Raw genomic sequence first — 14,621 nt, 5'->3', positions numbered from 1 at the left:
TTCCTGCACATGTGCGGAAATCACTTTCCAGCACTGTAATTGAGCCACTGAGGTCCAATAAAGAACATGTTTCCTTTCTATGGCTTGCTCTCTTCTCCAAGGGATTTTACCTCTGATATGTTTAACCTTTCTGCTCATTGTGGTTGCAATTCATTTAGACAATATGATATTTTAATAGCTTACAGTGGAGAAAATAAGTTTGATGCCTGGCTGATGTAGTAAGTTTACCGCCTTACATACACTGCTACAAAAAATAAAGGGAACACTTAAACAACGCAATGTAACTCCAAGTCACACTTCTGTGAAAACAAACTGTCCACTTAGGAAGCAATACAGATTGACAATCAATTTGACATGCTGTTGTGCAAGTGGAATAGTCAGCAGGTGGACAGCAAGACACCCTCAATAAATGAATAAATAATTATTCAGATCTACAATGTGTTGTTTTAGTGTTCCCTGAGCAGTATACGTATGCTCTACGTTTATTTAAGAGCGAGAAACAGAATGTAAAAATACATACAATGCAAAATCAAAATTATTTGATTGAAAGCATTTGATCCCAATGCAAAAACCTACAACGTACTAGGTTGACATGCAGTAGTTGTTGGGTCATATTCACCATTTCTCTGCCTCCAAACACGTCCAGTCCACTCGATGCCAAAGAGCTCAATTTTGGTCTAATGTGACCACATCACATTCTCCCAAGCCTTCTCTGAGTCATTCAGGTGTTGATTGTCAAACTTCAGCTTTAAAGTATGATACTAATGCTTTTTCTTGGTGACTGTGCTCCCAACTCTCTTGACATCTTAACCAGCTCCTTCCTTGTTATTCTGGGCTGGTATCTCACCCTTCTCACAATCATCCTTAGCCCACTACGTCAACTCTTGCATGGAGCTCCAGAGCGAGGACGGTTAACTGTTATCTAACTGTGGTCTCGCCAAGCTTCTTGTTGATGGTCTTGTAGTCTATTCCAGTCTTGTACAGTTCTTCAATCTTGTCCCTGAAGTCTTTTGACAGGTCTTTGGTCTTTTCCATGATAGTGGAGAGGTTTTAATGAAAGAGGCCGTTTCTGTGACAGGTGTCTTTTATCCACATAATGAGTTGAGATTCGGAGTAGTTTCCTAGAAGGACGGTACTAATTTGGGTGTTTCATGGACACATAACCGTTCTGTGGGGATCAAAATGCGTGCTGCTTGGTATTTTTTTCACTCAATGAAATATAAAATGAATTTATCATTTGTGTTTTTCTGAATCTTTTTCTCGCTTTCTGTTAAAGCCTCCCATAAAAATTGGGGATCAATTACTTGTTTTCTACACTGTATTATCTTTGCACTAGCAGTATTGTGACAAATATTTTCTGGAAATCGGATACAAGTACTTTGGTAGTTTTGCTTCTACCTACTGATTAGAAAGGTCCACACATACAAAAACTCAGTCTTTAAGCTAATACAGTGCACTTTGTTCTTGTGTATGGACTTATTAAGCTTTGATTATGCACACATCAATTTAGCCATCCAGCCACAAGGCATTGACACTTCCCTCTTCACATCCATCAACAGTTGTTCACTGTCGTAATTCCTGCTGCAGTACTGTATTAGCACTCGCCGTGATCAAAAGCCCTTCAGCAAGCAATCAGTCAGGCACATTGCCATAGCAGCAGCTAGTGAGAGAGGGTAAAGGTGATCATGAGGATTTATGTCGTTACTGTGGTGCATTGTCATCCTTGGCTCGTGCGTCACAACTGTTATAACATAGTCACTGCAGTCTGACTCCTAATGCTTGCGTGTGTGTGTGTGTGTGTGTGTGTGTGTGTGTGTGTGTGTGTGTGTGTGTGTGTGTGTGCGCGTGCGTATGTGTTTCCACAGCACAGTCCTTTTTTTGCAGAACAGCTGACAGCGTTTCAGGTTTGGTTGACAATGGGCGTGGAGAACCGGAACCCTCCCGAGCAGCTCCCCATTGTATTGCAGGTATACGCTCACCCACAAGTACACCTTCAAGTATCCATTTAAATCATCCAACATAATAAAAAAGAAAAGTGCAAGATCACATTGAGGGCACAGAGAACTGGATCAAACATTAACTCCTTTCCAATGTAAGATCTTTCAAAACCACAGCAATGTACATTCGGATTTGTTGAGATTTCCAAATATGGGCCTAGTCTCTGCTCAGTTAAAGGCATCTGCTTTACGTTACACGCAATTTGCTAATTAAAATGTAGGGATTATTGTGCCTTTTGTAAGATAATTCAAACCTGCGATAAAAGCCTGTTGTGTGTCTCACTGAACATTATGGTCACATTACTGACACCTAGTGTCCAGTGTAGAATACTACATATCGTCCACAGCCTCTTTCGATGCATCTTTTGAATGGTTTATATTTGTATTTTAATTCATTTTGCTATTTTTATGCTTCGGCAAAAATACGTAACATTTGCTTCAATATGCATATTTTCCGACAACTAATAAGCCATATTCACAAAACAGCATGATTTATTACTTAATATGTTTGAATATATGATAGGATGAAGCCACGAGATTGGAACCTCAAAGTCGTGAGGGACTTATTTTCTTGTCACCTATAACACAAAGCTAAGATGTAGATTTGTTCAGATAATTTCAAGGGATAGTTCGGACTTTTTGACATGAAGTTGTATGACATCCCCATCAGCAGTGTAGTGCATCAAAAGTGACTTACCCCTACTTCGTCTCGTGAGCCGAGTTCTGGTCAGATTTCGGTGATGAGGAATGGAGTTCCGGTTATTTGGTGGAGCCACTTAAGTAAAGAGTTTGGCTTCTCCAAACAATATGCGTTCAAAAGAGTCATACATTTGCATCACTAAAGTACGTCCTCAAAAAAATCTGACCTCACAATCGCTGGGCATTTCTTTCTCTTGCGTCGTATCACTGCGCGTCCATTGTCGTGTATGTGTTCCACTGTGTTTACATGCGCGGATGTGACGCGAGACTCTCACATCGCAGCGGTCTTCATCCGCTGTGGAACACTTACACAACAATAGACGGGTGACAGCGCGCAGTGATACGACGAGAGAGAAAGTAACGCAAAGTGATTGTGAGGTGTGATTTTTTTCGAGGAGGCATTTTTGTGATGCAAATGTATTACTTTTTTGAACGCATATTGTTTTGAGAAGCCAAACTCTTTACGTCAGTGGCCCCACCAACTAACCCCACCAACTCATGTTCCTCATCACGGAAAAAAGTGGGGGGTAAGTCTTTGTTGCCGCACTACACTGCTGATGGGGATGTCATACAACTTCATGTCATCTGAACTATCCCTTGAACAAATATTGACCTACAGTACATTGGATTTTTTTTAGCATCTTTAATGCACAGAATGCATCAAAATGTCCCCCGTATCGTTTAATTGTTCTGTATGCAGCCTTGCTGTAAAAATGTTGGACACCCCTGTTCTAAACTATTACACATTTTATGTTAATTACTTTTTAATTTTTTTTTTTTTCGATTTGAGAATTTAATTTTTGGGAGAATTACCTCCCAGTAGTTTTTAGTTTTTAATGTTTCATTTTAAAAAATCATTAAAGCTGTTTACACAAAAGCTAAAGAGGTTTATAGATTTCTTTTTGTTTCCTAACTGTACCCAAAATGAACTAAACCGTGACCTTAAAACCAAGGCACGTACCGAGCCGTGATGATGGCGTAGCCTTACAACACTAGTGGAAAATAATGTGACCATAAAGCCGAAGATTGAACTTTCACACCACAGCTCACTAAGCTTTTCAGCTTGATGTCTGGCGTCAGGTTGGGATGCAGCCGTACGTAACAAAGAGGAATGTGCCGCTGCCAGGATGCCATCACAGTAACAGATAGACCCCAGTCAGCAATGGTGGAAATTGAGTTTAAACAGGCTTTATTCTTTCTTTATGCGCAAGCAAACTCTTTAGCTCATAACGATTGCATCTTGATTGAGCTCATAGATCAGCAAGAGTTCTCCACTGACTAGAACACTACCACTGCAGCAGTACTTTCCGCGCCATTACTGTACTTCTCTTTAAAGCTGCCGCCTGAGCTGCTATATGCGCTACATGAGCAGGCTAATTTTCTTCATGAGAGCCCATCAATAAAGACCAGCGCGTCATATCTGTTCCCCATAGTTCCATTTGTGTAAAAGTTGTAATTGGGGTCTAGAACGTCTATTCTTTGCATCAGCTGTTAGATTTTTCTGTCCTCGTCGCACTCGGGTGTACAGCTGTTGCATTGTGTATTATATCATACCCAATGGCAGTGTGTTGCTGCGAGTGGTAATTTCCTGCTGACTCAGCCCTCCGTTAGCAGTTCTGCCAGGACTTGTTAAGAGCTGGAGCAGCAGGAGCCTTCGAGATTACGCAACATTATGCAGCGCAGTAATCTTAAGGCTGCTTCAAGCCGTCTCATATATTGAATGGATGCATAAACGTGTCCTTTTCAGCATGCACTGAAATAAGATTTAAGATGAGTCCATCAATATTACAACAATGGAATTACACTCACTAGCCACAGCCTAATGAGATCCAGTACTAAAAGTATGTGCATGTTCGCTACTATTAAAAAATGCTTTGTATTTTTGTTGAACTGTACAATGACTCCGTATCATAATGAGGTGTGTTTTTGTTTACTAAATATTAGGGGTGTAATGGCATGCCAACATCATGGTTTGGTGTGTATCTTGGTTTTAAGGTCACGGTTTGGTTCATTTTGAGTACAGTAAAGAAACAAAATGCAAAACATAAAACTGCGTAGCTTTTGTGTAAACAACTTTAATGACTTAAAAGCTGCTGGCTGGTACATCTCCAATAAATACAATTTGCAACAAAAACAAAACAATTCTATGAAAAAATTCAATGAGGTGGCCACCTCATTCTTCATAGTTTCCAATTCTTCATAAATTCTTCATAAATTTTGCATAGTCACTGTCGATACACTACAGTACGCTGCATCAACAGCGACTTACCCCCCACTTTGTTCCGTGACTGGAGTTCTGGTCGGATTTTGGTGAGGAGGAATGTAGTTCCGGTTAGTTGCTGGGGTCTCTTAAGTAAAGAGTTTGGCTTCTCAAAACAATATCCATTAAAAAGAGTAATACATTTGCATCACAAAACCGTTGCTAACAAAAAAATCTGCATTATTTCCTCTCCGTTCATACCACTATGTGTTCTCGCCTGTCCATTGTTGTGAATGTGATCCACAGTGGAGGAAGACTCTTTTGAACGCATATTGTTTTGACAAGCAAAACGCTTAACTTAAGAGACCCCAGCAACTAATCGGAACTATGTTCCTCCTCACGGAAATCCGACCGGAACTTTGTTCCACTCACGGAACAAAGTGGGGAGTGAGTCACTGTTGATACACTACACGGCTGATGGGGATATCATACAACTTCATGTCAAAAAATCTGAACTATCCCTTTAAGAGGATGAAAGGAGCCAGATACAAGTTCATTGTTCTGCGTGTCTTCTATGAACCAATACCCTGTAAATCACCCACACACACACACATAATAAAGATGATTAAGGGATTCCCTGCCCTGAGTCTGTCTTTAGTGTCCCAACTCTAAAAGAACCACTATGCATTCTTCACAGAAAATGTGTGGATGCTTTGTTTGTGCACTTGGTTCCGCTGACTAATTTGTTAGGCGAACTGTTTAGCCGTAAGATAACCGAGACAAACGAGGTGCCACAATAATATATCTCATTAATAATTCATTTATTTTATTTTTACAATATGTCGAGTACCAAAAATAAAAAATAGTTCCGCGCCGAAAATGGCCCCGCGGACAAGTGCGACAGTAACAGTTTGAACAATGTTTGAACAGTGATTAATATGTAACAAATGTAGTACAAGTAATAGTTCCAGCTTGTCGCTACTGAACAATGGCGGCACACCACTTTAGTCTTATCCACTTGTCTTTGTCCATTTACATATTGCAGCAAGAAGACCAAGTGTTCCCAAAAAGAAATTTTTAACAACAGAAGGAAGTTTTCAAGTTCTGACTTGTCCTTGGCACTATTGGCAGCCATGACTCCCGCTAAAGGTTGGGCTGTACTGTATTTGTTTACCGAGTAGACACGTGACGTTATAAACAGTTTTCCTAGTTGCCATAAATTTGTGATCAGTGTTGAGTTATATGTTTATATTTTTTGGACTGAGCCAAAGTTTCAGTGCCACGGCGACGCAATCTTTTAACTCATTCAATCCCAGCCATTTTGCAAAAGACAATCCCTTGAGTACCGGCCACTTTAGACGATTTTGACTGATTTTTCAAGGCACACATAATATTGTGTTCCATGGCTATATAAGCATGGAACCTACCAAAAGAAAGATTTTACTTTCGTCTTTCATAAGAAAAAAAGACGTTTCTACATTTTTCTGTTCTTTTGTCATCAGCAGTAGAACATTGGTACGTTTCAAGAAAATATCAGTTCCCAACCAGAAACAGCTTTTTGTGAAAAGATGCATTTAATTTTGACACTTTGTGTGACAGCTCAAATATCTAATCAACTGTACCACAACATGAACAACACAAAAAAGGGTTGTTCTATATCAAAATAACACTTTATTTACAAATATAACACCATGAACTCTTTACAATTTTCATATTTGGAACTAAACTATGCGTGTGCACCCGTTAAAATTTCTACACTCCTCCATGCTCTTCCACTTCCTCCTTGGTGCGTTAATACATGCAAGTGAGTCATACTGAGCTCTTATCAAATGGATTTCTGCTACCTTGTGGCCGTTTTTATGGCTTAAAGCTGCTTAACATTGACATCTATTGGTATTGCACTTGCGTCAACACCTCTTTTTGCATATTGCACAAAAAAACCGTATAAATGCATCTTTGTGATCGGGCATTCGGGTTTATAAAGACGTCTTTGCACTCTGTAGTTATTTTCATACATTTGCAGAAATCAAGATTCGGTTAACGTAAGCTCGACCAATGAAAGAGTCGCACATTCAGCATCTGCAAATAGGTATGTTGAGGGCCACTGCTGGGTTTTCTTCACATTGACCAGGATTTAGTATCCATGTGTATTATAAGCTAACATGTCTGTGCATACAGACACTATGATTATGAATCATGCTTATCCTTCACTCATCAAGGTTTATGCCAAAAAGGGGGTAACAACCAGGCAGGCACAGGCATTTTCATATAGCAGCATTAGTGACGGATTGTATTTTCAACCCTGCCTTGACATTTAAAACAGCAAATGTTATTTGTGAACTTGTGCATTAAATGCGCTTATCTCTCTGCGGTAACGCTGCACTGTCATATCAGGAGATGTACAACCGAGGATAAAAGCTTCGGAAGCAAAAGCTGTGTGTGCCCGTTTTATTATTTACAGAACACACACACACATTGTCTAGCTTTGTGTACTGAGATGTAGGTAACCCGGGAAAGGTCCTCCTCCGTCTGTATTTGTGGTCGTCATGTTCATAAGGTTCATGTCGTACTAATAATATACTCAACAAAAATTTAAACGTAACACTTTTGTTTTTGCTCCCATTTTTCATGAGCTGAACTCAAAGATGTAAAACTTTTTCTATGAACACAAAAGGCCTAGCGCTCTCAAATATTGTTCACAAATCTGTCTAAATCGGTGTTAGTGAGCATTCATCGTTCATGAGTCATAATCTATCCACCTCACAGGTGTGGCAGATCAAGATGCTGATGACTCAGCATGATTATTTCACAGGTCTGCCTTAGGTTGGCCACAATAAAAGGCCACTTCAAAATGTGACGTTTAACTGTATCGGGGGGTGTCCGGGGAGGACCACCACTTGCCTCAAATATGGTATACACCGATCCAGAGCATCCTAAACATGCTCGCTATCTTCAAAATGCCATCAATAGAAAACACCTGTGTTTGTTGTCCAAAACATACGCGCCTGCCCATGCCATGACACCACTGCCACCACGGGCCACTCCATCCACAATACATTTTACCGTATTGATAGCATTTTGAATGCACAGAGATACTGTGACGAGAGCCTGACACTTGTGTCATTCATCCACAAGCACCACCTCGTGTTGCAGCATGATAATGCACGGCCCCATGTTGCAAGGATCTGTACACTATTCCTGGAAACTGAAAACATCCCATTGCTTGCATGGCCATCATACTCAGCCGACATGTCACCCACTCAGTATGTTTGGGATGCTCTGGATTGGCGTACACGGTATTAGAGACAAATGGTGATCTTAGCAGACACTGACTGGTTTTCGGACCCCTCCGGACCATCCCCAATACAGTTAAACTGCACATTTTGGAGTGGCCCTTTATTGTGGCCAATCGAAGGCAGACTTGTGCAATAATAATGCTGTCTCCTCAGCATCTTGACATGCCACACCTATGACATGGCTAGATTATGAATGTTTACTAACACAGATTTGTGTAGAATATTTGATAGGCAGGCCTTTTGTGTACATAGAAAAAGTTTGAGGTCTTTGAGTTCAGCTCATGAAAAATGACAGCAAAAGCAAAAGTTTATATTTTTGTTGAGTGTACATGTTGCGTTAGCGGTGCCCACGCATGTGTGCACCTATGTTCCTCCATATGCTCCTTCCCACACACACTGTGGGACAGTCACTTTGGGATGTTCAGCCCACATACACACTTGCACACGATGCAAAATTCTTTTAAAACAACACACTTTAGCACTTATTTAGCTCTACAATAGTGTTCATACATATTCCCTGTGGTCACATGTTTTAGCCAAGTGAAAATGTTATTGTAGAGGACACCCCCCTTGCAGAAAAAAACAATTGTGGCCCAGTGCCAGCATGATCGTCGTCATGGAGGTTCAGCCATCTGTTTACACTGCACTCCCTCGGCCTAGTCGCTGTTTCTCCTGCAGTCTCTGCTCCTCCTCCTCCTCTGGTCTCAAGCTTCCTGTTGATGTGGAGGAAGCAAAAATTAACCGCTGACCTTTCTTTCTTTTTTTTTTTTTTTTTTAGGTCCTCCTGAGTCAAGTGCATCGACTTCGGGCTCTGGACCTTCTTGGGCGCTTTCTGGACCTTGGACCCTGGGCTGTCAGTCTGGTACGTTCCTCATCTTCTGCGTAACCAGTGACTCCGTATAGCAGCAATGATTTATTTTAATATAAATGAATGCATTTCGAACTAAGTACACTGTAATGGTGTACATACTCAAAGGCTATCACTGACAAAAGCACGGTTCTGCAAGATGCAAGTGCTGCATTACACAGTGGGGAAAATAAGTATTTGATACCATACTGATTTAGAAAGTTTAGCCCCTTACAAAAATATGAACCGTACTTAATTTTTATTGTATGTTTATTGTAACAGAGAGAAACAGACTACAAAAAAACAATAAATAAAGGTTATAAATATATTTATATTTCAGTGAAATAAGAATTTGATCCCAATACAAAACATAGCTTAATACTCGAGAAAACCTTGTTAACAAGCACAGACGTTTTGTGTCGTTGGTCACCAGGGTTGCACACATCTCAGGAGGGATTTTGGTCAGAGAAACATCCCCAAAGCTGAATGTTTCCACCTCCATTTTTGACAATAGGGATGGTGTTGTTGGTCATATTCGCCATTTCTCTGCCTCCAAACACGTCTACAAGTCCACTTGATGCCACAGACCTCAATTTTGGTCTCATGTGACCACATCACATTCTCCAAGCATTGTCTGAGTCATTCAGGTGTTGATTGTCAAACTTCAGACGGGCCTGCGCATGTGTCTTCTTGAGCAGGGGGACCTTGCAAGCCATCACAGCAAAGTGTGTTACTAACGCCTTTCTTTGTGACTGCCAACTCCCTTGACATCATTAACTATTTTGCCACACTACTCAATGTGAACGCGTGAAAGTAATTGAGACCAAGTTTCAGCCATTGGAAGAAATTGGATATAATCCTCTGTCTTGGTGATTCCATCCACTTTGTGCGGTGGCAGCAAAACAGCCAAACTTCAAGATGCTGCCACCGTCATGTTTGCCAGTGTTGTTACAGTGTTGTTACAGTGTTGTTACAGTGTTGTTAGGTTTGAAAGCCTCACCTCCAAACATACTTGTCACTTGTCCTGTCGACAAACTGGCCGACCTTTACCTCACCTGACCTCACCCAATTTCCTTGAATCTGAGGGACAGTATGGGTCTTTTTCCAGACCTTAACAAAGTGGTGAAACATCCAATTAACTTTGTTAACCAGTTGTTTAAAATAATGGTCTTGGATTCTGCAGGTGTTTAGCAATGGTACCAAAAAACTATTTTTGTAAATCTACAATTGTTCCTAGATCTTTACTCAGCTCCAAAATCCAAATTAAATCCAAAATTAATTAGAACATTTGCACACAATTCTTGTTTTTTTAAATCATCGAAGAAGTATATAAGTATAGTATATGTACTGTATAAGTACAGTATATGTATAGTATGTGTATAGTATATGTGTATGTGTAGTGTATATATATATATATATTTATATGTACGTATGTATATACTATATACATAGTATATAAGAATAACTATAATCATTGTACCCCGATGTAAACTTCTGACCACAACTGTACAAATTGTGTACCACATTTAAGACCACAGACTTGGATCATCACACCTGAGCTGGAAGTATTTGTGTTTCCAGGCCCTGTCTGTTGGGATCTTTCCTTACGTCTTGAAGCTACTCCAGAGCTCAGCCAGAGAGCTGCGGCCACTGCTGGTTTTCATATGGGCAAAAATCCTGGCTGTGGACAGCGTAAGTTATTATTATTACACCTGTAAATCACACTGTGGATAGGAATTGAAAGTTGCAGTCATACAAGTGAACCAGTAGTAGTGTTGCCCAATTGCTTAGAAGCCCACCAGTGTTGACGCATGTAGCAAGTGTTAAACAAATGACATGTATGGTTCTCATACGACTTTGGACAGAAGTTTTCAGATAAAGACAGATTAAGCCTCAACTCGTTTTCAGGTGAACTGCAAATAATCAAATAATGTTAAAGTCTTTTGAAAGCTCTTTTTGCCCAAGTGTAACATGTATCCCTTCTCCATCTGTTTGTAGTCTTGTCAAGCTGACCTGGTCAAAGACAACGGCCACAAGTATTTCCTCTCTGTGTTGGCTGACAGCTACATGCCGGTGAGTATTTTAATCAAGTGGTTGCAACTATGTGCGTACTCTCACTCGGTCGATTTCACCGTGCTGGAGCTCACTTCTAGTTTGGGTGCTCTAATCCATGCTCATCACATTCCGCTCCTTGGCATCCGCTCCTTGGCATAATTAGAAGAACTGGTCATAGACTGACTGTAATGCGATTTCGCAGGTTCTTGATGATAACCAACAGACTCGTAAAAGTGGGTCATTCTCCTAAAAGGGGGAACCCAAAGCGTGACATCGCAAGTAAAAAGTTATTTTCTAACCAATTTGCATATTAAAATAAAGTATCGCTTGTTCTGTTTCAGCTTATGAAGAAGAACTTGCGAGAAAACATCACATTTTACTAGATTTAATGGCAGCAGGGCACTGTTTACTGAAATCTTGGTTGTAATATTTACATACATAACATTTGATAAATGCTTGATTTTGACATTTTTACATGTGCGTCTCAAATTATCAGTGTGACAAGTGACGCACAGTTTCTTTAGTTTTCTTTGCATACACATAAACAGTAATGGCAAAATGATGTGCACTTTATTGTTTAACACTTGGGCTGGATGTTGTAGGAAAATGAGTGATCCATGGGAATATTTCCACAGATTTTGGGATACATTTCTGAAGTCATCATTGTGAAATGGACATTATTTTGAATCTTAACATGGACATCACAGCAAAATTACAGAAAAAACACATTTATGATAGCGAGGCTTTTGCTGTGAAGTTTTTTTCACTGCTTCCCATTTTCGTTGCTGTTGGGCTGACCAGGACGTGACGTAATGGCTATGTATGCTTACACATAACGCAGAGCTAGTGGATGGACCCCACTTCTAACTCAATGTGAGACTCAACACTGTGTTCACTGTCTGCGGGAAATATGATGTAAAAAAAAAATAGTTCCCAAAATGTATTGATGAGGAAAAATAGCTCAGTAGAAATTTGGATCGTAAAACTTATCATGGACACTGTAATATTACTGATTTCGAATCAGTGTCACTTTAGTTATTGTCTGAAAACCGGAGATATAGCCAAGAAATGAAGTTCACATGATGCGTGAAGGCTGGAAATGTGTAAGGTAGACTGGAAATAATCCAGTTAGTCAGGGAAGTTGCAGTAATACAGCAGTATAGTAGTGATGGGCACAGCACAATTCACTCCCTGCTGGTGTTTGATGATAACCAGTTGCATAATAGAAATAAAATGCAAAGTCTCAAATTAATCCAACCCATGGCACACTCGTCGACTACATTTGTGTGCATAATAAAAAGATGTAATGTCGTTTGATTAATGCACTCGCTCCTTTTGCAAGTAAATAATGACAACTATCACCTTGCACAGTAGAAATAATCAGAATGATACACAATTCGACTGGAAATTATCCACAACGTCACAGAAATCGCAGTAATACAGCAGTATAGAAGTGATGGGCACGGCACAATTCCATGCTCTAACATATGCATGTGCACAATGTAGTACAGTCAAAGACTGACTGGAATGTGATCCCTCCAGGCAGGTTTTTAATGGTAACCAATACATTTCATAATCCAAATAAAATGTGAAAGACTCAAAATAATCCAACGCACCAGCTCACCCGTGGCATTTGTACAGTCTGCTTAATGAAATCGTCCCATTTAATTAATGCCAATGCTTCTCTCACAAGTAATTAATATCACCTTGTACAATAGAAGTAATCAGACTGACTCGCAATTAGACTGGAAATAATCCACAAAATCAGTGAAATTGAAGTAAAACAGCAGAATACAAGTGATGGGACACTTGTACAGGTCATAGCATGAGTGCTCAGTGTGAGTGCAGGCCAGGGCAGGGGCTGGACTCAAATAGTGTGAGTAAGCCCAATGATTCAAGTCGGCCCATATTCATCACACCACGCTGCAAATATAAGTACAACAGTATTTATGGCTTTTTTTTTTTACTTCCAGGCCGAGCATCGGACCATGGCTGTCTTCATATTGGCAGTTATTGTAAACAGCTACAGCACTGGACAGGTACGAGTGTGCATAATGTGTGCATTTCCTGTACTTCTCTGAATGTACCCACTTTGGGCTCAAAGACAAACAAACCAAGTATTTATTTGTTTTCCTCAGCAGGATTTACAGTGCTTGTCTAAAAATCCAGTTGGGATTTAGTGCCTACATCCACTTTTTTACTGCCTCAAGTAGTGTCCTCCACTCTAATCGATAAATAAACTGTCTCATTTATTCCTTGGATGTTTTGCCACTTAAAATAGTAAACACCTCCCCCGAGGTAGTCATCTCCTTTTCTTCCCCTTGAGTAAAACAAGTAAAAGCAATGGCATTAGTATCTGTAATAATCGTTGGCATTTTCACCAAGGGGTACAGTTTGCTTCGCTACATCACACCCTGATTTGTTAAGCGTTGTGTGTAGACGGAATGTCATTGGTTGCATGAGTTGTTTAAACAACAGTGTGTAACTTCCCAGTGAATTCAACTAAGAAAAGTGAACAATACAGTGTCTGTCTACATGTATTGATGCATATATGTACTGTATATAATTTATCTGCAACAAAAAACGTCCTCTCTCTCTAACATAACACCTGTTTTGATGTATTCTATAGAGTCCCTTAGTAGCACAAACAACTGGACTTCTTGGTTAAAAAACGTTTCTTTATTCTTTGTACCGGGGTTTTCAAAGTTTGTGCCGTCCCTTCTGTGGGTGCACCAGAGCACATCAGAGTAGGCACAAGATGCACTGGGACTGGCGAGTAGAATGTGACAGAAGAGGCCATTAAAACCTGTAGTCACACCCTAAGCCCACCAAATGGTGACAAAGACTGGTAGACGATGCTAAGATACGACGCTGAGTTTCTGTATAGCTAGTTCAGTGCCCACCACTGGGCAGATAGGGGGGAAAAAAGTCATTTTTCTTACTGAAAAATATTTAAATGTTTGAATTGTCACATCCACTTTGACAGATAGAAGACGGGTTAATGTGTTCAACATGTTCAAATGTGTAAAATGATCAAACTTTGTAAAATATTCCAATATGGAGGCTAAATGTCTTAATCAAGTGTGTTGAATGTTAAATAATGATATTTAAAATATGTTAAATACACTCAAATACACTCAGATCTAATTTTAAGACCTGTTGAAGAATTGCAAGAATTTACATTTTGCACTGTTGAATCTGAAGGAGGTTCTACGTAGAGCTTCAAAATGCAAAAAGAAGAAATGGGAGTGAAACAAAAAAAAAAACAGAGTAAACAATTTATTGCAAACAACCATTAAACTGAAATAGGCTGTTCATTAGCTGATTACATATTTAAGCCCATAGCTCAAAAAACCCGAAACCCCCCTAAAATAGAAATAAAATGTTTTAAAAAAAGCACTCAGTAATGACAAGCTGCCCCATTATTTTTAATCAAGACTCAAAAATTGGATTGGGCATGCTTGATGCCAGTGTTTCCAGGAGGACAGTGGGAATGTTGATGAAGTGATGAAGATGGCTTCACAGAG

The 14,621-nt window shown here is 39.9% G+C and overlaps 1 protein-coding gene across 7 annotated transcripts in view; it reads left to right on the top strand.

Moving 5' to 3' along the window:
• rptor (regulatory associated protein of MTOR, complex 1) overlaps positions 1-14,621 on the top strand; it is a 178,415-nt gene that overhangs the window by 89,419 nt on the left and 74,375 nt on the right. For all 7 annotated transcript variants that reach the window (XM_054778400.1, XM_054778398.1, XM_054778397.1 and 4 more), the window contains exons 13-17: positions 1,866-1,967; positions 8,971-9,054; positions 10,621-10,731; positions 11,038-11,112; positions 13,068-13,133. In XM_054778400.1, coding sequence (XP_054634375.1) covers positions 1,866-1,967; positions 8,971-9,054; positions 10,621-10,731; positions 11,038-11,112; positions 13,068-13,133 — 438 coding nt within the window. The remainder of the gene's footprint in view (positions 1-1,865; positions 1,968-8,970; positions 9,055-10,620; positions 10,732-11,037; positions 11,113-13,067; positions 13,134-14,621) is intronic.

Source organism: Dunckerocampus dactyliophorus, chromosome 6, assembly GCF_027744805.1.
Source record: "Dunckerocampus dactyliophorus isolate RoL2022-P2 chromosome 6, RoL_Ddac_1.1, whole genome shotgun sequence".
Lineage (NCBI taxonomy): Eukaryota > Metazoa > Chordata > Actinopteri > Syngnathiformes > Syngnathidae > Dunckerocampus > Dunckerocampus dactyliophorus.
This window is presented reverse-complemented; position numbering and strand designations above follow the sequence as displayed.